This window comes from Bos taurus, chromosome 16, assembly GCF_002263795.3.
Source record: "Bos taurus isolate L1 Dominette 01449 registration number 42190680 breed Hereford chromosome 16, ARS-UCD2.0, whole genome shotgun sequence".
NCBI classification, from domain to species: domain Eukaryota; kingdom Metazoa; phylum Chordata; class Mammalia; order Artiodactyla; family Bovidae; genus Bos; species Bos taurus.
In genome coordinates this window covers 44,999,128-45,023,057 of record NC_037343.1, presented here as the reverse complement: position 1 = coordinate 45,023,057, position 23,930 = coordinate 44,999,128, and the positions used below count along the sequence as shown (strand labels likewise).

General features: G+C 49.3%; 1 protein-coding gene across 11 annotated transcripts in view; it reads right to left on the bottom strand.

Annotated features, from left to right (window-relative positions):
- The window catches only part of RERE (arginine-glutamic acid dipeptide repeats), a 415,037-nt gene that overhangs the window by 7,894 nt on the left and 383,213 nt on the right, over positions 1-23,930 (bottom strand). For all 11 annotated transcript variants that reach the window (XM_059875727.1, XM_059875728.1, XM_002694049.6 and 8 more), the window contains 5 exons: positions 3,138-3,300; positions 2,222-2,314; positions 1,534-1,733; positions 658-819; positions 176-289 (listed from right to left, as the gene is read on the bottom strand). In XM_059875727.1, coding sequence (XP_059731710.1) covers positions 176-289; positions 658-819; positions 1,534-1,733; positions 2,222-2,314; positions 3,138-3,300 — 732 coding nt within the window. The remainder of the gene's footprint in view (positions 1-175; positions 290-657; positions 820-1,533; positions 1,734-2,221; positions 2,315-3,137; positions 3,301-23,930) is intronic.

Sequence of the window (23,930 nt, the reverse complement as noted above, 5' to 3'; positions counted from 1 at the left end):
CGAGGTCTGGCTGAGGAGGCAGCAAGCAGGGACCACAGGTCCTGCCCTGACTCGGCCAGTCTTGGAGGTGCTCCAGGCCCCTCCCGGGGAGGCAAGACACGGCCACCGCCCAGGGGGCTTCTCAAGGGACAAGAGCTGCTGGAGGCAGTCAATGTGGTTCAGCCTCAAGCCTAACCTGGGTTTTTGTCTTCTTGGAGCTGGTCCTGTCGGCCTCTTCTGTATCCGAGGTCCCCTTCTCCCGCTGGCGCTTGGTGCTCTTAAGAGGGGATGTGGCTTCCTCCTTCACCTTCTGCAGAGGGAAGGCCCACGAGAAGCCTCAGGCCAAGGGAGGATGGCCCAGCAGCCTCAGGGAATGACAACCACTTGCTGACACCTGGACTCCCCCTACACCATGCTCCACCCCCAGAAACAAGAAAGCTCTGGAAGGGGCCAGTGGGGCCAGGAAGGAACAAGTATCTGCGGACAGGAAACTTAAGGCAGAGGTGGCCCCCATAGGTCTGTGCTGGGAATTACGTGGACCCCTTTTTCTAGGCCCCCGTCTGCAACCCCAGGCAAGGCCTTGCTGGTGCCCGCGAGGTCCCATGAATGACCAAGAGACTCGGGGGAGCTGAGTGCAGACTCCAGCAGCCCCTACCACCTGCCCTCCCGGCAGCTCACCTTGGCTGACTTCTTCACCGTCTCTGCTTTACTGTCGTTGCTGGAGGTGCTGGCCGCGCTGGGAGAGTTCCGGCCGCTGGAGCGGATGTCTTCATTGATGGGCGAGGCACGACCATCAGGGCTGGCTGGCTGCTTCTTCCGACCGCTGCGCAGTGTAGACATCTGCCCACCCCAACCGGAGGCTGGTGAGACTCGACCCCGGTCCCCACAAGGGCCACCTGGGCCCAGTTCCCAGGCAGGAGCCTCCAGAGTAGGTCAAATCCCAGCCCCTGGCAAACCACAGGCACCCCTGGCTGTCCCTCACTGCATAGGAGTCAACATGGAACAAAGCAAGGAAGGGGTGAATGGGTGAGTTTACATGGACAAGAGCTATTCTCAGCTTAAACTCGAAGCTCTCATCTCCTCCAGGGACTGTCCTCAATGACATAAGCTGGAATGGGCAGGGCTGTCTGAGGGGCAGAGGTTGGCCCAAGTGATGTTACACCTGAGCTCGGCTTTAAGTCACTCCCCCTCTTCTGTCTGCTCCACGGAACTGCCTGCTCCTCCCACCAAACACACACGCATACCGGCCAATTTCATGTGATAGGATGGGAAGTGACCCAACCAGATGAGCTGTCAAATAATGCAGCTCAGCTCCTAAAACCCCCAGGCCTTGAGGGCATTTCTGCAAGGCCACGGGGCTCAGAAGGGATGGGGGTACAGCGATTCATGCTGGTCCACCAGCTCCCTGAGGAGATGTGAGGGAGGAGAGAACCAAGGGCTCTTCCCCACAGGCCGGGCACGTCCCCTCCAGTGTCTGTTTCTCTGCCCGAAATGAAACATTCCCAGCCTCCTCCTGGCGGGAGACGCGCGCAGGCTGCCTGGCCAGAGACTCACCGAGCCACGACTCCGCCGCGTCCTCATGCTATGCTTCCCGCTGAGCCCATCGTCCTCCTCTTTGACGGGCTTGAACATAAAGGGTGGGGGGTCCACGGGCTTCTCGATGGGGGGCAGCTCGCCGTACTTCTTGAAGTGGATGCGGCAGTCTGTGCACAGCAGGATGTTCTCCCGGCCCCCGTGGTGCCAGTCCTTGGAGGCTGCAGGAGGGAGGGGAGGCGGTGTGGCTGCCAACCTCAGACACCAACGTCCGGGGCTACAGACATCCAAGCAGGGAGGCCCTTCAGTGGGCTTGGCTGACCCTGGTACCACGAGGACCACGTGGCCCTGGCCTTGGCCGATACCTGTCACTCAACAGCTCGGGTGCTGCTGCCCTGCTTCTTCCTAGAAGGAAAGGATCTCAGGACTGTCCACCACCCCACCTCATCTCAGGATGAACTGACAGGAAGAGGTGGCAGCAGGCTCCCCGGAAACATAGGCGCCTCCGCCCTGACCCTGAGCAAGTCTGTCCCAGCCCCTGGTCAGCACTCCAGCCTGACTGCTAACAGTAAAGTCTTCCACTTTCTAAGTAACCCTTAAGACAATGCAGATGTCAAGTCTCCAATTTGATTCCCCAGACATTCAGAACCGGGAAGTGCCCGAGCCTGGCTGCTCCAGCGAAGGCCCCCCTCCCACTGGCCCCACTTACTGGTGGTGAAGCAGTGGCGGCAGGCGTAGCCCTTCAGCTCCTGCTCACTGTCCTCACTGTCGAAGTCATCCTCACTGGCTGAACTCAGGTCCACTGGGCATCATGGGCACACGAAGGGGTGGGGGAGACACCATCATGCTGGGCCAAGACTGGACCCCCCGTTACCTCTGACCTGCCCCAGGCTCTGGGCCAACAGTCGGAGTGGCCCAGCAGGCTGGCTGGGGCAGTGTTCACAAAGGACCACTCTGAGTTTCTCAGAGCCAGTCGTCAGAATGAAGAACTCGTGTATGAGGGATGGTACCCAACAATCTGCTCTGTCATTCTGGTGGTCTGCTGTCACACCTCAATCCTGGAGAAGCTGGCACTGATGCCCACAGATGGTGGATCTGACTTTCTGAGGGGTTTCCTCTACATCAAGGCTCAGTGCCCTTCTGGCCTCTGTTTCCCGTTTGTGACCCTCAGGCTGAGTGCCCTGGGCCAAGACAGGATCACAAGCCATGAATCTAGTTTTCAAAGGTTAAGAAGGTGTGGGCTTCACTTTTGTATAAGACTGCAGATCACAATGGGACCAAGAGGAGGATCTCAGAAAAGTAGGAGGAAGAAGAAAATGTTAAACTGATCATATTGCGACCACAAGTGCTAAGGGAGATTGCTAAGGGAGATCGTCCTCCAAAGTCAAAAACCGTCTCAGGCCAAGGCCAAGGCCAAGACTTACAGATAATATTAAGTTTCAGAAAAATCTATATGCACAAGTAGTTTGTAAAACTCTTAGATCAGGCTTTGCAACACACACACATGCACGCACATATACCACTGCCCTGGCTCCAACACAAGCTCTGCCAAGGACGGCTGTGAGAGCAGGTCCACCCAGAGCTGGGACATGGAAGCTTGTGGCGTGTGCAAAGCCCCCACTTACAGAATTCACTGGATGGGGGTCTGGAGGGCGTGTTGACGGGCGTGGACGCAGTGCGGGTCTTGATCCTCCGGAACACGGCCTGCCTGCGGTGCCTGCGGTGGGCCCGGGAGCTGGCTGCTTCTGGGGTTTTCTTCCAGTAGTAATAGAAGGTGATCAGTTCTCCCTGCAGGAGAGAAGGGTTGGCTATGAGGCAGATGCACAGCCTTGGAGCAGAGGCTGGCTTTATCACAGCTGCCCTGGATGCCTGGGCTCACTTGAGACACACCCGTGGAGCTGCCTGTGCAATGGGCCAGTGGGGCCTGTCTGCCAGCCCGTCAGAGCATAACTTCTAGACATCAAGAACATTTATTCACAACAAGTATCTGCTGGGTGCCTACTATGAGCAGTTCTAAGCACTGGAAGTGCATCAATAAACCTTTGACAGAAAGGAGAACGCCTGTCCTCCAGGTGTGTGTATGTATATGCATGAGTGCACACAGGGAACATCTGTGAACAGCAAGTCAGTGAATCCACATGGGGAAACATGGAAATGCCCAGCCAGGGAGACCATTCCAGAAACAACTGAAGCTAACAACTGAGGTGGCAGGAACTGGGGCCAGGAGGGAGGTTGGGAAGAACAGAGCCCAAGCCCAGGAAAAGTGCTATACAGCCCCTGGCCAGGCCCAATGCCCACCCCGGACGAGCCAGCACAGGGTGCTGACGGCGAAGCTGAGGCCTGGCAAAAAGACTGAAGAGTGGATGCAGCACACACTGGTGCTGGGTAGAGAGGAGACACCACACGTCCCGAGGTCGGTGTGTAAGGCCAAAGGAGCTCCTCTTTTCATGGAAGGCCCTGAAGAAATGGAGCCAAGACAGCTTTTAAAAACAAAGCCAGGAGAAATGAGTCCAAATGCAACTTTTTAATAAAGGGCACTTGTGGCCCTCCCAGCCTCAAGGGGCTCCACCATAAGTTCACACACACACGTATACACATGCACGTACACACAATATGTACACACCCACACACATGTACAGAATACACATGCGCGCACACATACTCGTACACACACGTGTGCACACACACACATACACACAGGGGCTGGGGGCAGCAATGGCATGTTCCACTAACGCTGGCTAACAAAAGACCAGTATCTTGGGGGTCTTTGCTTTAAGAAAAAGTGTCTCTACTTAGAATTTAAAAATAGTTAAAACAGTCAGAGAGCCTCGATCACACTGATCTTCTCTAATTACATCACTACTCTGCAAAGTCAGTACCATATCTTGGGGTGTGTTCTGAACGTGGGAGGGTCCCCACATCTAAGGGTTGGAGCTACTTGGCCAAGGCCCACTCTGCCTCATGGAAAGCTCTCCACTCTGTGAATGCAGGAGCCAAAAAGGAGAAGCAAAGACTGTCCACCAGTGACCTGAGATCTAGCTGGAAAGACCAATGCTGAGGAGACCGAAAGAGACGAAGCAATGCAGGTACCGCGTGACACATCCGTGACCAATGGATGCCCAGTCACAAGAGGTTTCTCTGAAAACACCCCCAGGAGCAAGTAAGCCACTCCCCATCCTCTTTCCAGTTCCACACGGCGGTACCTGAACAACACAGGACAATGTAGCAACTGCCCTTGAATTTCTTCCTTGTTTGCCTTCTACATGTCAGTAGAAGTTAGTCTACAAACACAGCCTCCAATGTCCCCATAGTGAGGGGAGCGTCCTGAGCCTCTGAGGTCCCGACCTGAGACACCTGGCTCCTGCCTCTTACTTCCTACCTTCCTGACTTAGCCAGTCATTTATCTATACTGATCTTTTGCTGTTGGCTGGCTGGAGGGCACAAACTCATAAATCCACTGTGATTAAGAGATCTGTGCTGACACCAGTGACCTGGTTCCAGTTTTCCTAGGAGGAAACAGACCAGAAGCCAAGGCAGGTCACTGTCACCCTTCAAACACTGTCAGAGCTGCAGGTGCCTCGTCAGTTCAGAAGGGCAGCTGGTGCAGTAAATCATAGCCCAGTCCCAGGGCTGGAAAGAAGAATGAGAAACCCAAAGGATTCCTGTTCCTCCCACCTCTACCTTCAGTGGAAGTTGTTTCAGGGGCCCCGGGACAGGGCTGAGATGTGAGGGGAAATGGCAAGCTGCAAGAGGCGAAACAAAATAGAAATGGGAGAGAAACCTGAAAGGGAGGCACGACCACCAGGTCTCTGCCACACCTCGGTCTGACCTGTAGGCTGTGAACAAGCCACCCTGACGGTTCTGGGCAGTCCTGGTCTGCAATTCATGGATACAAGGGATCATCTCTGTTCCTCAAACATGAAAGAGTTTCAAATGGTATTAAGAAATGGTATAACCTGCAGATTCAAACAGAAGCCAGAGTTCAGGCCCAACATCAGATGCTGGACAGAAAAGACTCAGGAAAAGCCCAGGTTCACAACCTGAAGCCTGCACTGGTCCTCCTCGAGTACGTGATCAGGACACACACACTTAACATTAAAATAAGTGTCAACTTATGTCAACCTTAAGTAATAGCTCTTAAACAAGGAGCCCGGGACAGATGCCATCCTCTGAGTATCAAAGATCAAAATGGACTGCGGTAGTAGAACCAAAGAATATCAATTTCCAAATTCAGGGAAGACAGGGGAGTGACAAGAAATCTCATATACCACTATGGACATGTAAAATGGTCAAATCACTTTGCAGAACTCTTTTGGCAGTTCTTAGAAAGCCAAATGGGCTTCCCTGGTGGCTCAGACGGTGAAGAATCTGCCTCCAATGCAAGAGACCCGGGTTCAATCCCTGGGTCAGGAAGATCCCCTGGAGAAAGGCATGGCAATCCACTCCAGTATTCTTGCCTGGAGAATCCCATGGACAGAGGAGCCTGGCGGGCTAGTCCATGGGGTCACAAAGAGTCGGACATGACTGAGCGACTAATACACAACACAAAGAAAGCTGAACATGGACCACACAGCCTAGCAACTAATTTCACTCCTAGGTGTTTACCCCAAAGGAATACAAATACGTGTGCACACTAAGACTTTTACACAGACATTCATAAAAACTTCACTCTTCCAAGCCCCAAAAAGTGCCTTAATGGGAGAACGGACAAACATATTCCGGTACACCCACTCATGAGAATACTACGTGGCGGTAAAAAGGTAAAACAACGGACAGCTACAACAAGCAGGCACGTTTCAGATATCACGCTGAGTGGCAGCAGCCCGCACAGGAGGGCCCAGACAGGACGAGTGTCTGTCTGCGTCTGGTGCGTGGGGCGTGGGCCACTGCCTGTAAAAGGACCTAAGGAGACCTGGGTGATGAGGCTGTCCTACAAACTGACTATGGTGTTATTACATGGATGTGTACAGTTGTCAAAACTCACTGGACCTGTGCCCTCTGAGTACATTTTTATGATCCATATGGTATACACACCAGTAATACATCAGCAAGTTGACTGGGAAAAAAAAAAATTCCAGACCAGGTTTTATTAGCTGCCTCTCATCCACTGTAATGTCTAGGAAGGGATTAAACATTGGAATGGAGCAAATCTAGGAGGATTAGAAGCAGCATACTGGTGACTGCATGGGTGGCTAGGTCTTGAGCACAAACAAAAGAGGATGCCGGGGAAAGCTCTGGTTCTACAAACAGGGAATGAAGCAGCTCAAGGCCTCCCCAGGAATGAAGTCAATTGAACTTTACTCAAACATGCATAGCGTGTGCTGTGGAGACCCACTGCACATAAATTCAGGGAACAAAAGCTGTTGCAGAAATCAATAGCTTACTGAAACATTAACACAGGCAATCATTGATCAAAAGGCAGCTCCACAAAGGCAGCCTTGCAAATTAGCTCCTGCTTGTGCTTGCAAGCAAACACAGAGGCACAAATGTTGTCGACATGAATGGCCTGTAATGATCATTTGTCCCCAGTGCTCTCCGCTCATCTCACAACAAGGCCTTACAGTCAACATGCCTCTCATCTCGGGGCAGCGGTTTAGTGCCTGGGCAAAGAAGCAGAAGGGGTGAAGTCATCTTCAGGGGTTCCATCATGGCTGCAGCTCTTGCAGGAGGAGTGTTCATGGCCCGGGTCTATATTTTTAGCAGATTCTCTTGCCCTCTCCAACTCCCCTGCCTTTTCTGTTGCTGCAGGGGTGGGGTGGGGGGTATCCTACAGGTCAGATGCAGAAAGCCAATGGCAATGAGACATGTGGCCCTAGATTAAGGACTCACTTTCCTCCCTGAGCCAGGTTCCCATACAGCAGCTCTTCTCTGGGGGATAGGAAAACTAGCTGTATTAGGTCTTTCTGACTTTCCACCAAAAGAAAAACAGGGGGCAGGGGAGTGCCAGGCACAGAAGAGAAGGGGAGAAATAAGCTGCTCAGGGCAGCACTCTGGGTGGATCGGGGGCCTGGGGGACAGAGAGAAACCAAGACATAGAAATGAGTCGGGCAGACAGAGGCTCAGTCACAGGCATGCCTATAATCCAGGTTTGGCCACTGGGAATCATGAGGAGGAATCACGGCTCCACTTCTGTGCTCTCCCCACATCCTATTGGCTCCCCACTCCTCTGGGCAAAAAACCATCAGGGCAGGCTCCCCTCCCTGCGTTGCCCTGGGCAACCAACTGAAGTGCAGGGCTGGGATTGCTCAGTGGCATCTGTCTGCTCACCTCTCACAGGGAGCTTCTCGGGTATGAACCCACTTCAGGGAAGCAATGCTTTATCTGAGGGTGGGTGGGTGGCAGGGGCACAATGAGCCAGGAGACCTGTTCCAGGGCCCGAATGGACGTCACTGGATGGGGGCCATGGGCTGGAGTGGGAGCTGACAATCCTGCTGCTGGAGACCACCTGACCAGGTCAGTTTACCTGCAGGTGGTTGGTAAGCTGAAACACTGCCCGTGAACCCAGCTGCTCTTTCCTTTCCCTCATTCAGCCACTGCTGAATCATCCTGCACTGCTAGGGCAGGAGAGCCTGTAACCTGTCCTGCACAATAAAAGGATAATCTCTTTTCTAAAGTAAGATGAGCTACGTGTGTTCTCTGTAAGGGACCTTGGGGAAGCAGGAGTATAGACAGAATGCTTAAGAGGAAGGTGCTGCAGGCACTGCCAGTATCAAAGGTTCCTTCTCAGGGGGGATGTCTGTCTCCAAGACCGTCAAGGAGCACGCTCCCCAGCCCCGGGGTCTCTCCCCACTCAGCCCGCCACTAACTCCTCAGACACAGGCCCTCTGGGAGGCCGGTGCGCAGGCTGAAAAAGGCAGTCAGCTATTTTTCACCCCATTACTGAAGCTTAAGGGCACACCCCAGATTGAGTCCAATTAGTTGTGATTATAACAAAATTATTACTGCTACAATCATCTACACAGTCTCAACACCCCAAGGTGGTGGGAGAAGAGGTCCAGGGACCCTGGCTCAGAATCCAGGGTTGCCATCTACAATCAGGTTCTCTCTTTACAAGCCAAGGAAGGCCTCGGTCTTTTATAAATAACCCTGGACACACAGCATACCCTGCGCTCAGCTCAGGGTAGACAGTGCTCCTTCTCTTCCACTCTCACAACATGGTTCCGTGAACCAGCAGAAAGAAACAACACTGATCACTGGTCTTCTGTTACGCTGTGTTAAGGAGGGCCTTGGAAAACCAGCGTCCTCCTTTCTGTACATGCACAGAGGGGCAGGGTAGGTGCAGGAGACAAGAAGTAATCTAACCCAGGTCCCTGCACACTACCGAGAACCCAGTACCAGCCCCAGAAGGTGCCCAGTAGTCAGTCAGTCAGTTCAGTCGCTCAGTCGTGTCCGACTCTTTGCGACTGCATGAATCGCAGCATGCCAGGCCCCCCTGTCCATCACCAACTCCCGGAGTTCACCCAAACTCATGTGCATTGAGTCGGTGATGCCATCCAGCCATCTCATCCTCTGTCGTCCCCTTCTCCTCCTGCCCCCAATCCCTCCCAGCATCAGAGTCTTTTCCAATGAGTCAACTTTTCACATGACGTGGCCAAAGTATTGGAGTTTCAGCCTCAGCATCAGTCCTTCCAATGAACACCCAGGACTGATCTCCTTTAGGATGGACTGGTTGGATCTCCTTGCAGTCCAGGGGACTCTCAAGAGTCTTCTCCAACACCACAGTTCAAAAGCATCAATTCTTCCGCACTCAGCTTTCTTCACAGTCTAACTCTCACATCCATACATGACCACTGGTAAAACCGTAGGCTTGACTAGCGGACCTTTGTTGGCAAAGTAATGTCTCTGCTTTTGAATATGATATCTAGGTTGGTCATAACTTTCCTTCCAAGGAGTAAGCATCTTTTAATTTCATGGCTGCAATCACCATCTGCAGTGATTTTGGGTGCCCAGTAGAGCCACCCACAAATGCCCTTCTGCTGTGAGTGGAAAGGAATTTCCTCTTTACCGAAGTTTTAACACTGCCTACTAAGAAGGAGGGGGAGCAGAAGAGATGAGGTGGGGAAGCAGGCCTGGAAGCTGCTCGTGAGAAGGGCATTAAAATACAGCCTCTTTCTGAGGTCATTTTACAGGCCCTCCAGGCCCACAGTCTGCGTGGTGGGACAGGGGCCACGAAATGGCCTTCACATGCCACTGACACACCCCATTGCAGGGGTCAGAGAGTAAACATTTAGAAGAAGTTCTCTTCTTTCTCTAAGACCTATTAGTAACTGCTCGGATGCTAAGTATTTTAACTTGAGTACACAGAGAGAGTGCAGCTAAGTGATCACTACAGAAGGCCTCAAGTCAACATGCCAATGGACAGTGAGAAGCAGAGCGGGGTTACTTGGCTAAAATTTCTGTTTGGAGAATACCCTTCAGTCATGGTCTGGCTCCTTCTTTGGTGGCCCAGGTAAAAAGGGTGAAGAAATTTACCACTTACTTTTTGGACAGAACAGAGATATAAAGCTTAAAAGGAAAAAAAAAAAAAAAAAGAAAAGGTGTTTTTGCAAGAAGGTCCAGGAAGCAGTGAGTGGTGATGAAACAAGGCCCCAACCCCAGGGCGGCGAGGAGGAAAAGGAGACACACACAGCGCAGAGCTGCTTCTATGCTTCGGTCCCCAGGAAGCGACAGGGAGGCCACTGGAGCCGGGGCCAGGGAGCCTGCCTGGGACGCGTCCTCTGGGAAGAGCTGCTCTAACTCCTTTGATTTCCATGGCCACCTCTGCCTGTGAATTACAGCTGCACTGTTTCTTGGCAAAAATGACGGATTGATTCGAGGGTAGTGAAACAAGTCAGAACTTCCGGGCACAGACTCCCATGCAGATCACTCTTCTCTTGCTCCCTGAGGACCCCAGGACTGGACCTGACGACAGAACAGCTGAGGTGAGAGCCGGGCATGGGGTCGGACCATCACTGAGTGCAGGGGGAAGCTGCTCTCAGCAGTCTCTCTCCAGCAGGCAACTGCCTGTCTTCCAGCAGTGAGTCTGGTAATTAAAGCAATGCTGTCCTGGTTTCTTCTTTTGTTAACCAACCAGATCCCCTCGCCCCCGAAGGAGCCCCGACATTGTCAGCCTGCTCTCCTGCTGATGGTTATTTCCGCCTCTGTGGTCTCGGGGTACATTCAGGAGGAAGATGACAGGCTCGAAGGTGCAGCAGAACCACAGCCACCTGACCGCATAGCCACACCGAGGAAGACCTGCGCCCGGGGGCAGGCTCCCGATCCTCCATACCCCTACCGCCTCCCACTGTCCACGTTGCAGCTCCTCTCCTGGAGACAAAGGGAAGGGAGGAAAGGGAAGACTCTAGAAGCCTGTGCAAGTCCCCTAGGTTTAACCGGTTATGATGATGAGGCCACGCAGACGCTCGGAGACACTCCTGAACCAGGCACTCTCACTGCCCATGTTGTAAACCCCAACTGTGTAGGGTGAAGGGGAGGAAAAATCTTTTTTTCTTTCTTTTTAAAACAATTACCACCACTACATTTGAACACTGTGAGGGAAAGGGGACAGGCCAAGGTTTATTTTAAACTCAAAACCATAATGAGATTTCCTAAGCTCTACGCTGCTTCAGTTGCTCAAGTGGCCAGCTTTGATCCCACCTCTGGTCCCACACCTTCCCTTGGATGTTCAGATCTGAGGTCCTGAGCTGGCCTGTCCCCTCCCACACAGAGACCAGGCCAGTCCTCTCAAAGCACAGCCCTCGTCTTGTCAACCTCCGCCTCCAAATCACCAAAGGAGCCTCAAGGCCTGCAGGGAACCGCCCGGCTGCTCCACCGCCTCCTCCAGGCCTTCCCTCTGTCCCCAGAAGACAGTGTGCGCTCTGGCTTGCACTGAGCGTGGCGGCCAGCTCCCTGCTCCTCAGTGCTCCTTCACGGGGCAGGACGCAGCCCTGCAAGCCCTCACTACTCTGTTCTCTTGATGTCTGTCCGAGCCCTCCTCACCACTCGGGGCTCCAGCCATCACAGATGTCGTCCCACTTCTCTGTCCTGTACTCGTGGGCTCTCCCTTGGGCTGCAGCCACGAACGAGCCTGTCCAGCTGCCAAGTCCATGTCCACCCCATCTGAAGGCCCACCCCAGAGTCCAGGGCACCATCTCAAACATAGTGAGTGTTCAAAAAACACCTGACGGAATGAGTATTTTCTGAGAACTAAAATTTACCTGAAGTGAACACTAAAAGCATACAACTTCAGAGAAATGGAAGCAACACTGCCAGCTTTTGAGAAATGGATGCAAGATTGCTAACATTTTATTTTGCCAGGTAAGGTTGTTAAAAATAACTACCTGATCTCAACATTATTTCACAAAAGAAATGACATTTTATCTTTTCTAGAAGGTATAATAAGATAGACAATCTCTAAACTAGAGTTCCTTAATTTGATACGTAGTGTTAACATGAACTGACTACAGTGTTCTTGCTTTTCATTTCCCACGGTCCAATGAAGACAGAATCCTCGAACCTGCGAAGTTGCTTGCAATCGGCTGCTCTCGGGTAGGCATCACAGCTGGCAGGAGGGCGGACCTAGGAATCCAGTGCCCTCACTTCCTCACCAGTGGCTTTATCCACAAACTAACTCACCACCCTTTTACTGGGCTGTTGAATATACAATAACGATGGTTAGGCACTATAAACAGGCACTTTTCATACCTTCGTATGTTTAGTCATCACAGTACCCTAACATCGTCATCATCCGTGCTTTATAAGTAAGATGACAAGCCACAGGGAAACTGGTCACAGCTTCAGTCGGCAGCCCTGGGGGTCTCACTCCAGGGTCTTATGCTCTGAATCAGTCTGCTATGAACTAAGGGGAAGTAATCTTTTTTTGAAGCCTGAGGCTTGAATTTGGGTTATCTTTTTTATCTAAAGAGCTCAGTTCAATAGGATCTTAAACCCACTAACTGGACCCTGGGTAGTGGTGGCTCAAGAGCACAGAGGAGCACTATGCATCCTGAGCACAACGGGCAGCCAGCCTTCCTACCCCAGCATGCATGAATTACAAAACTGCTTCTGCCTGAAGCGACTCTTGGGGGACCAAGATCAGAGACTCACATGGCAGGCACGTGTGCACAAGCCCAGAGAAGTATTGCCTTCCCACACATTCCAAGAATAGACTCCAGTTCTTGGAAGTCTTGTCCAGGGACAAGACAGGATGGAGGCCACGGGCATGAGTACCCTTCCAGACCTGCTCGCCACACCTGGGCCACCCAGTGGCTCTTGCTCAGAAGCCCTTGGCCACTTCAAGCTCTAGGCACATGTGCTTGACATGTGCCAAGCAAGGGGTCGTCGCATGCCACTTCATCCTAAAGTCCTTGGTCTCTTCCTCCGGGAGGAAGTCTGAGTTTAGACCAGGTTGGGGCCCTTCTGCACATGTAACAAAACATCTTTCAAAACGAGCTTCGGCTAAAGTGTCTAAGTAAAGCAGTGAACCAGCTCCAGCTAGAAGCATCTAAGTAAAGCAGTAACCACCTCCAATGGCACTCAAAACCACAGACATGACTCACGGCTCCTGGATGGACCCCCTGAACCTCCACACTGTGGCTGCTCCTCTCCAAGCAGCTCCATTAGAAAAATCTATCTATTAGACTTCCCTGGTGGCTCAGTGGTAAAGAATCTTCCTGCCAAAGCAGGGGACATGAGTTTGATCCCCTGTCCAAGAAGATCCCACATGCCGTAGGACAACTACTGAGGCTTCGTGCTGCAACTACTGAAGCCTGAGTGCCCTAGAGCCTGCGCTTGCAATAAGCGAAGCAGAGAATAGCCCCTGCTTGCCGCAGAAAGCCCTGAAGCAGCAAGGAAGACCCAACACAGCCAAAAAATACATAAATAATTTTTAATGTATCTATTTACATAAATAACATTTAATGTATTTACTTATTTGGCTGCACCCTGTCTTAGTTGAGGCATGTGGGATATAGTTCCCCAACCAGGGATAGAACCCAAGCCCCCGGCATTGGGAGCATGGAATCTTAGCCACTGGACCACCAGGAAGTCCCAAATAAGTAATTTTTTAATGTAGTTATTTTTTTTTAAAGCTATCTATATCTTTTTTTAAAAGCTATAACTGAGCACGAGGCAGAAGGTACTACCACTTAACAAAAAACAGTAACAAAAAATAACAGATCTGGAAATAACTGATTTGAAGACACAGATCAAGACCATCACCAATTGGTCTAAACTCCAGACTGAACGGAAGGGCTCCCGGCCATGTGTGGGCCCCACACCAGCCCCTGGCACAAAAGCCAGGTAGGCCTAATGCGGCCACGTGATGGGTCTTCACTTAACACAGACCCCCACAAAACTGCCCACTGGGGGGGCACTTTATTTTTGGTTTTACTGTTTGTTAACATTTTAAATATAATAATGTCAATACCAGGAATCTCGTTTTCTCTGTAAAACCTCAAGAATTCATTCACTGAAATCAGTTTTCTTTCCCACAAGCCGAATACTTCATTATTTCCTGAATTTATTTTATTGGAGTTCAGCAACAGGGCAAGTGGGATTTCACTGCCATTGGTTCTATCACCGCATCACCCTTCTTAATGTTGTCTAGTTCCTGTAACAAAACCACAATTCTGCCAGCAAAGGGAGAGAGAGAAGAGTGAGGGGGAAAAAAAGAAAGCCATAAAACTGTTAAAACCGCCATTCTCCATCTCGTAAACATTTTTCTATTTATTGGCCTTTCATTGTGTGTGCAATCTTATTATCCCTGCACAGTATCAAAGTGACGCCCATCAGGGTCACCCTATAAAATACACGTTGGCAACATAACATTCAATGACGGGAACGGGACAAAAGATGAGGGATGGGGGAGAGTGGCAGCTGCAGGACATTTTAAAGGGATCATCAGTTATATCTGTGCATTTCCCGAGGTGATAATTGAATACCAGGGGCTGGAGGGAAACCCATTTTTGAGGTCAGAAAGGATAGTTAAGAGAAAAATGTTTTTGTATTGGAAGCATGTAATGACTGCCAGGAAATGAGAACAGCTACTCCAGCAACACTGCCTCTTGTATTTTACAGTTTTTATGGATGCGTGGCAAGTTATCAAGTACAATCCATTTCTGCAAGTTGAATTTTGAAATAAAGGGCAGACTTCCTCATTGCAAAGAAAGGAGGGAAAGGGGTATTTAATTTTGTCACTGTATCACATTTGTTTAATAAAAAGAACAGGGCAAAGATGACTCTTCAAAGCACAAAAACACAATTACAGTACTGCATCCTCCTTCTCAGACGTGAAATGTGTCACGTCTTTCACCTGAATTTTCGAAGATCTTGGAAAAATCCAGACAGGCTTGCAAACCACACCTGTGCTTCTCTGTGCTCCTGGCTCATAAATGCGGCCAGCAGTGGCTTCATGGCAGCTTTCAGCACAGATCATCTCCAGAAAGGAGGTCGAGGAACAGTGACTCCCCACATGCAAGCTGTTTGGGCTGGGGGGTGCCCCTCCAGTTCCCGTGCCCAATTCCTGGGCGAACTCCCAGGGCCTGGAGGCGGGGGACCTCCAACCCCTCAGCTATGAGAGAAGCTGACAATCCATCACCGGCAGGGGAGGTGGGGGACCCCAGATTTTGCTTGCGGGGGAAGAACAGGTGCCAAAGAGGTGAAAGTGGTGAAGTCACCGGCCACTGAGGCCCCTGTCAGTGAGGCTGCCGGTTTCCTCACGGCTGCTTCACTGTGACCCAGGACAACCAGCCCAAGTCTGGAACACCTGGTGGATACTTGAGGTGCAAGACACCGAGCTCACCTGTGTGGGCGTGGTGGAGAGGGAGGGGACCACAGGATGGACAGACAGCTGTCTGCAGAACATCAAAGAAGCCCCCACAAGTCCCCACAGGAAACAGCCTGTGCTACTCCACATGGCTGCCAGCAGATAAGCAAGAGGTCATATGGTCTGCACTCCCAGGTTAAGCAAAGGTGCCAGGCACCGTGACCACAGCTGCTGTGCGGCCGGCAGTCTGCAAGCATCATGCTGGTGACTCACGTGAACCCGCTCACTGAGGCTCAGAACACACGTGTGATGTGACCCCAGGACCTTGGGCTGCAGTTTATGAAAACGACTTGTGGATTCCTCATCACAGTTCATGGTGAGGGCTCCGAGGGTTCACTCCCCCGGTTCCTATCTAGGTCTCCTGGTCTGGGGGTGCTGGTTCCCACAGGAGGTTGGGGAGTGCATGGGGTGCTGGGGTGCTATGGGTGTGCAGCCTGTGAGAGTGCATGGATGGGTCCTCTTGGAGGGGGGCTCCTTTGGCTCAGCTACTTGAAAACAGCTTGGCTGTTTTCCTGGCAGCGTCTCCCACCCTAAAGGGAACCTGACAAGATCATGCTGCCACTATGGGGCTGACTACCCAGAGGACAGCGGGGGCGTCCCTGGTGATCTCACACACCTCTTCAACAAGCTGGATGGAGCCAGGTCTCTAAAACAAGCTATGTGGTAGGGAAGGCTCTCCAGGGCTGACTGGGATCTTTTCCCTCTTGTGTACTGTGATGCAGACTTATACAGCTCTTGTTCTGGGGACAAATCACCAGTGTTACCATCCTGGGTGGCTGCAGTCACCCCACTCTAGCTTTCCCCTCTCCCCCAGACTGATGTGGGTGTGGCTAAGAGGTGGGGCAAAGTACTTCCAGGGAACATCTGAACCTGAACTCTCAACTTTATGTTGAGACTGGCCGGGGACATGTAGGTGTCCTCTGTCCACACTTGGGAAATAATCTTTCCTTCATGCCCCACGTGTTGGTAAAAGGTCACTCTTGTCCACTGGCCTGGACTTTCCTACAAAGGGGGACACTGACAGATGAGCTCTGCATTCTTACTACCCAAAACCCAAGTCCCAGAAATGACCCTAAAAAGTCAACAAATAACATTAATTCAAGAGCTTTAAAACCATAAACATTTCCAGTTGCAGAAAGTCAGTAACAGCCTTTATCCAGTTCTGCTTCACTTCCCAAAAGAGGTCAAAACCCTTTGCAGTGAAGGAGAAGAAAGGTAAGCATTTCTCTGTGAGGCGACTTCAGACTTGAGCCCACAACCACAGGGCTGTACTCTGCTGAGGCAGCTGTAGAGTCGCGGCAGAGCAGGGTTTCCAAAGAGACATCCCTTGGGCCCTGGTCTCTAAAAACAGAGAAAAATATAGCATCCCACTCACTGAATTTTGACATTAAGAAGAGTCGATGCACACAGAACATTTAGCACAGTGCTTGGCCTATTGTAAAAGACACACAAATGTTTGTTAGGACACTGCAGTTGGGTGGTGGTGGCTACAATGTCTGTTCTTTTGCCTGAGTGGAAAATTACTGTATCACAGTCACAAATGAAACACAAAGTCCTAAAGTAAGAGAAAGCAAACAAACTCAGTATTTTTAGAAACAGCAAAAGTATTAAATATTTTTTAAAATTCCCATTCAAATTAAAAAAAAAAAAAAAGCAGAAGTGAGTTGAACTGGATGGAGAGAAGAGTGCAACTGTATTCATAAAGCCACAGAGATCTGAATGGTTCAAGTGCATGCACTGGCCTAAGAGATGAACTTGCTGTGTTTGTGGGCTGACCATGCCCATCCCTGGGAGCCACAGGCACACATAGTTAAGCCCTGGTGATGCAGTAACCTCAGCAGTGTGGCCAAATGAGACCCACGTATCCCAGGTCAACACCTTCTGCCGCAGAGGACCACTTCTCGCCTGCACCCACTAACCTAAGATCAGCACAAACCAAAACAGTACAATGAGCCAGAATTCAGCCTCTGGGGACTAGTAACGCAACACAGGCTGTAGCAGCTGGGATCCCAAGTGCTGTACTGAGTTCTTCCCAATCCTCCACGACTAGTTGTGTGTCCGTGGGAAGGCTATTTAACCTCCTCTGTAAAACAGGGGTGGTTCAACAGTAGCTCCTCCCTCCTTTATGAGGTTGTGGTTAGGCCTGAAATGCTAAGAGGTGTCTGGCACATATGCTCAATAAATGACATCTATGATGTTTATTCTCTTTCCATTTGGGAAAAGGACGAGAAACTGCAAACTAAGTTCAACTCAAAGGACTGGTTTAATTAACTGAGTTAAAAAAAAAAAACATAAAACACAATCTTCCAAAGAATGTTTCTGTAACTGACTTCTTTTGTCTGTCACATCCCCCCCAAAACTACAGGCACGTTATATTGTCAAAGAATAAAGAACTGTTAGGTGTAGTAAATGATAATGGTGTTTGGGGCAAGTCCACGGTACCAAAGACAGCACAGGTCAAAGGTGAGCATTCTCCCCAAAGTTTCCAAATAGAATCATCAGAATATACACCCACTTAAGAGCCCCCCTGAGGCAACTTAGAAAATCTGCTCAGCCCCAGCTTCTGGTCTTAGACAATCATTAGGAGAAGGAGAACATGTGGCATCTCTACACAGTTCAGCAGGAATGAACTAAGAGAATGGGCCTGCTAATCTGCAGGTTTATCACTTGTCCCCACACTTCAATGTAGAATTACCTTTGACTGACAGGATGGGAAAGTCCAGCTTGGAGGACTTGGAACATCCCATTATTTAACTTCATGACATCATAACTCCACTCTCAAAAGCGCCAAACATTAACTTCAATGAACTTTGTTAGTGAACTTTAAGAATTGCTAAGTCACTTCAGTCGTGTCCGACTCTGTGTGACCCCATAGACGGCAGCCCACCAGGCTTCCCCATCCCTGGGATTCTCCAGGCAAGAACACTGGAGTGGGTTGCCATTTCCTTCTCCAATGCATGGAAGTGAAAAGTGAAAGTGAAGTCGCTCATCATGTCCGACCCTCAGTGACCCCATGGACTGCAGCCTTCCATGCTCCTCCATCCATGGGATTTTCCAGGCAAGAGTACTGGAGTGGGGTGCCATTGCCTTCTCCGAACTTTAATAGTCTCTTATGAAAGTGTGGAATATAACTGTCACAACCTGCTGACTGAAAACCGCTGGCTTACACTGGTACTAAAGCACCTACATCCTAACACAGTAACAAGAGTAGGGATCCTCTCCTGGGAACTCAGGCAATCACTTCCTCAGTGATTCACACAGGGCAGTAAATAAAGAAGCAAGTGTTAGCTGCTCCAGACAACAGCAGAGATACAAGGTTACAGACTAAAACCAGACAAGAGGGAGGCTGGCCTGATCTGTACCATTTAAAAATTCTTGTCACATGTGATCAGAAAAGCTGATGTTACAACCAGATACTCTGAAGACATTTTCTTTGCTCCCTCTAGTGACAGGAACCAGCACAGCTCTGTACACCTCTACTCAACTGTTTGAAAATGTGCTAATAAAGCACTCAGGTTGTCTGCGTTTCAGTCCCATGACTTAATTTCTAAGGAGTCCCAGCTAAACTTCATGTCTCACTCCCTTGGTAGGAGTGAGAACGGAACGTGGTTAGTGCTCCCACATAACAGGGTTAACAACTGGCCATCAACATGTCAATCACGGGCTTACTTCTCAAATGAGGAAACTACCACAACCACCTCAACAACAATCTAAAAGCGAACCCAAAGCCGTCCCTGGTAAGCCCCGCTTCTGCACACTCTCTCCAGGGCCTGCCTCCCTGCCAGCAGCTCCTCAGAGCTTTCCCACCAGCCGTCAGGTTCTCGATCTAGCACCTCCCATTTCCAGTATTCCCAGCAAGTCTAGGTCCACTGTGGTCTTGGGCCTATGCAGCGCTTCAGAGGAACCAGAGTGGGCAATGTCGCTCCTGAACAGTTCTAACTATATTTTAGAATTCAACACACCCACTCGCTAAAGTCAAATCAAAAGGAATTACACACACACAGAGTTGAATGAATATCACCAATACCTGGCACAGTATAATGACTGAGTTGACTGGTCATTAAATAACTTTAATGATGCCCTGTGGACCCTCCTTTCAGAGTCCCTGGCAGATTGCTTGCCCTTTGCCCAGATTAAAGAGTCAGGTGCCCCAGAAAGCCTCGGGTAAAAGTACAGCTCCTGGTAAGTCAAAAAACATACAAGGAAGATCTAAACAAATTGCTAAAAATCAAGTGGTAGTGGGACAGGTCTCCTAGACAAATGTTAAAACTTGCTTCACGTTAATTCACAAAGGAAGTGCAGGAATTCCATGGATGCCAAAAGGAACCTTAAGAATATCAGATAAGGTTGTACTTCTAGGTCCTGGTGGCAACACAACACAACACAAACTATGGCCTGAGGAAGCCTGAGCAGCTACTGCGTGAGCTTTTCTCTCTAAAAGGGAAGATTTCCACCCCAAAAATCCTGGTTCAGAGGAGTCAAAGAAATGCAAAGCAGCAGCAGGTTTCAAGCCTCTAACCAGCAAAGCCAAGGAATTTTTTTGAATTTAATCTGCACTTCTGTCCCAACTGGTCAATGCCAGCATATTTGAGAAAACTTGTGATACTATAGTTAGCTAATCTCTCCTTAAAAATTATTCTTGAGTTAGAAAGACAGAAAAAAAAAATTCTGTTGTGTCCTGAGTAAATCTTGAGAAAACAGAGGCAAGAAAACGTCCCAGTAAGCTTTCTAATTCCAAGCCAAGATTTACTTCCCACATTTGGGATTACTACTCCTGAGCTCCCCTTAGTTCCTGAAACACTGTCCCACAAAGATGCTAAAGCTGCACAAGCAAGTCCTCCCCCGCCACAGGACTAGACTCTGAAACACACACAAGGCAGAGCTCCCAAGAGCCAGTTTCCTTTCTGGAGGCAGCAAACTGAGCAGTGGCCCCAAATTCTTAGGGCTGAATTTTCAAAAGTAAAGTTTACTTCAGAGACATTACACAGAGAACAAGGTTTTTGAAACCTACAGAGGGGCCCGGCAGGCCACAGGTCCATGGGGTCGCAAAGACTCAGACACAACTAAGCAACTTAACAACGCTATCCTTTCCAGTGACAGGGACACACTCTATTTTCTTGGGTTCCAAAATCACTGTGGACAGTGACTGCAGCCGTGACATGAAAAGATGCTTGCTCCCTGAAAGAAAAGATATGACAAACCTAGACAGTGTATTAAAAAACAGAGGCATTACTTTGCCAACAAAGGTCCATATAGTCAAAGCTATGGTTTTTCCATTAGTCATGTACGGGTGTGAAGAGATGGACCATAAAGAAGGCTAAGCATCAAAAAATGATGTGGTGTTGGAAAAGACTTTTGAGAGTCCCGTGGACTGCAAGATCAAACCAGTTAATCCTAAGGAAATCAACTCTGCATATTCACTGGAAGGATGAATGCTGAAACTCTGAAGCTCCAATAACTTTGGCCACCTGATAAGAAGAGCCCACTCACTGGAAAACACCCTGATGCTGGGAAAGATAGAAGGCAGTAGGAGAAGGACATGAGGGAGGGCAAGATGGATGGATGGCATCACCGACTCAATGGACAACAGTTTGAGCAAACTCCAGAAGATGGGGAAGGACAGGAAAACCTGGCGTGCTGCAGTCCGTAGGGTCACAAAGAGTCGGACGTGACTGAGCAACTGAACAACAATCCTTTGCAGGGCAGCCTGCAACTCAGGACAAAGGAAACAGTGTGGAGAAATGTTTCATAATGTGACCTGAAGGGACTGCCACCAAAGTTAGGAAAGGGAGTAAGGATAGCCCAAAATGCAAATGGACCTAGAGACCCAATCTGATGCAATTTCATTCCAAATGCCAAGGGGTGAGGGACTTGGCACACCAAACGTCAATAATTATTCTAAAGCCGGACAGTGAGGTGCTGGTCCAGAGGCAAATAGACCAGTGGAGTCCAGAAATGGACTCATGCACTTCTGGAAATTTCATTTCTGACACAGTGAGCAATATAAATTAGTGGAGAAGGGCTGAACTTCTCAAAAGGTGTACTGGGACACCTGGTTATGTGCATTAAAAAAAAATAATAAAAGTTGTCCCCTAACATGTACAATAACCAATTCCAGGGGATTAAAGACATATAAAAAGCAAAATTATAAACTTGTGCATAAATTATATAAAACTCTTAAAAGACAATAAATATAGAAGACTACCTATAAACAAAGAAAAAGATTCCTTATATACAAGCTCAAAACATAAAGACCGATAAATTTAATTACATAAAAATTTAAAACATATAGTTCTATAATAAAGAACATAAGTCATAAACTAGAAGTATATTTGCAACACAGACTTTTTAAATTATAAGGTGTATCTAGAACTCTTCCAAATCAAAAAGAAAAATTCAATTGGAAAATGAGGGCCTTCACGGAAGAGGAAACAAATGATTAATAAATGCATGACATGGTGCCCAATAGCAGTACTAATCAGGAAAATACAAATTAAAACTACACTGAGATATTTTAAACTCACAATATTAGCAAACATTTTAATGCCTGACTCTATCAAAGCGTTGGCAAGGATGTGGAATTACTGGAACTCATATACAGCTGGAAATAACTGGCTTTAGTGAAAGGGAAAATCGGCACGCCTATTACCCAGACATTCGATTCCTAGGTATCCCTAAAGAATTCCTTTTACACACATACCAGGAGACACGGACAGCGAAGTATATGCAAGAACAAAAAAATCAGGAACAAACTGAAATGTTCATCAACAGCTGAAGAGTGAAACATGTTATGTTCATACAATGCTGGGAAATCGTATAGAACTACTGACATGGGAGAACCCCAGGACAGAGGTGAACGAAAAGAACAAGGTGCAGAAGTATCTTCTTCTTCATGAGTCCACTTACACACGGTGCAGAGAGCATGCAAAACACATATTGTGGAAGGACACAGTATCTGAGGCAAAACCATGAAGAAAAGGAAGGGGATTCTAACAGACTGCTCAGGACCTGGTCGCCTCTGGGGAGAGGGGGAGGAGAACTGGACTGGGGAGGGACCGCTCCCGTGTCCATCAGCTTTGTGGGAGTTCACAGGAATGCACACGTTCTGATTTTTATACCTAGCATGTATTTTATGGAGATTCTTTGGTAACTCCTCAATATCAAATAGAACAAAAGTTACCCAGAAGATTGTGAATCACTCCAACACTGCCAGATTAGAAAGGTTTCTCATCCTGTTTCTAAGACAGCAGGGTGAGGCCTCACCTGCTTAGCACTGCTCAGAGCTCCTCCTCTGCCTGCTCCCGCTTCCCGTCCCCAAAGGCCCTTCCACACTAAGGATGCTGTAAGAGGTGGGCCTGGGGTCTGAGACCTCTCCTTCTCTTATTCCCCCCAGTGTCAGATTTGTTTCCCTGAGTGTTGTCATGTCTTAAGGAAAGTTCAGTGCTTATAAAACCACACTCCTTAGAAACCAGGTGAGAGCTGGGAGGAGGACATGAGGGCCCTCTCCCCTAGGTTAGTCTTTAAAATGATACATATCGGCTTACAGTAAGTAGAGCTGTGCTTCTAGATAAGGCCCCAAATGACTACTCTGCAGCTGTCAACAGTTTCCCAATTAGTCTACAGGACAAATAGCCTCAAGTGGCATAAAGAATATGTCTGTGACCTCAAGTCAACCCAGAAATGTTTGTGCAAAACCTGGAAAACTCAACATGCACCTGGAGGGATAAGCTTCTAGACCCTCACCCCCAGCATTTGCCGGGTGAGGTGTATCATGCCCTGCTCTTCACTCCCAGACCATTCAGAAACCTCGCCATCCCATTCACTTATTGAAGGTACTGTTTTCTGGCTCAGTGGCTACACCTACTCTAGTGAAGCCCAGCATGGCAGACAGGCACACAAGGGCCAGGCTGCTGCCCGGCTTCTCAATGTCCACTCTTGACCTGCTCCAACCCATTTTCCATCCTGCATCTTATAAATAAAAAGGGGAAAACTCCAAATCTGAGGTCAATTCCCTGTTTAAAATTCTTTAATGGCTTATCATGTTTCTTAGCATAAAAACCTAACAAAGAGTTCAAGAGCAGGGAATATGAAGCCAGACTGCCTGAGATCAGTTCTTGACCATGCCACTTTATAAACATGGACAAGTTACCTGGCCTCTTGCCTGGGAGGGCCATGAATCAATGCATGTAAAGGACCAAGAGGACTTCCTGGTGGCTCAGCAGTAAAGAATCTGCCTTCAATGTACGAGATGCAGGTTCGCTCCCTGGGTGGGCAAGATCCTCTGGAAAAGGAAATGGCAACCCACTCTAGTATTCTTGCCTGGGAAATCCCAAGGACAGAGGAGCCTGGTGGACTAAGGTCCACAGGGTTGCCCAAGAGTTGGACACGACTTAGCAACTAAACAATGACAACAAAGGACCAAGAAGCGCCTAGCACCTCAGAGGCCCTCGGGACACACTACTCTTACTGCCAGGTTGGCAAGGTCGCTGTCATCTGACCCCTCTCCCATCATTACTATTACTCCCTTCCATTCTCGTTTTTGCTCAAGGCACCACCACTATATCTTTGTTCTTGAAGATCCACCTGAGTTCCAAGTTGACCCTATCCGAGTGCT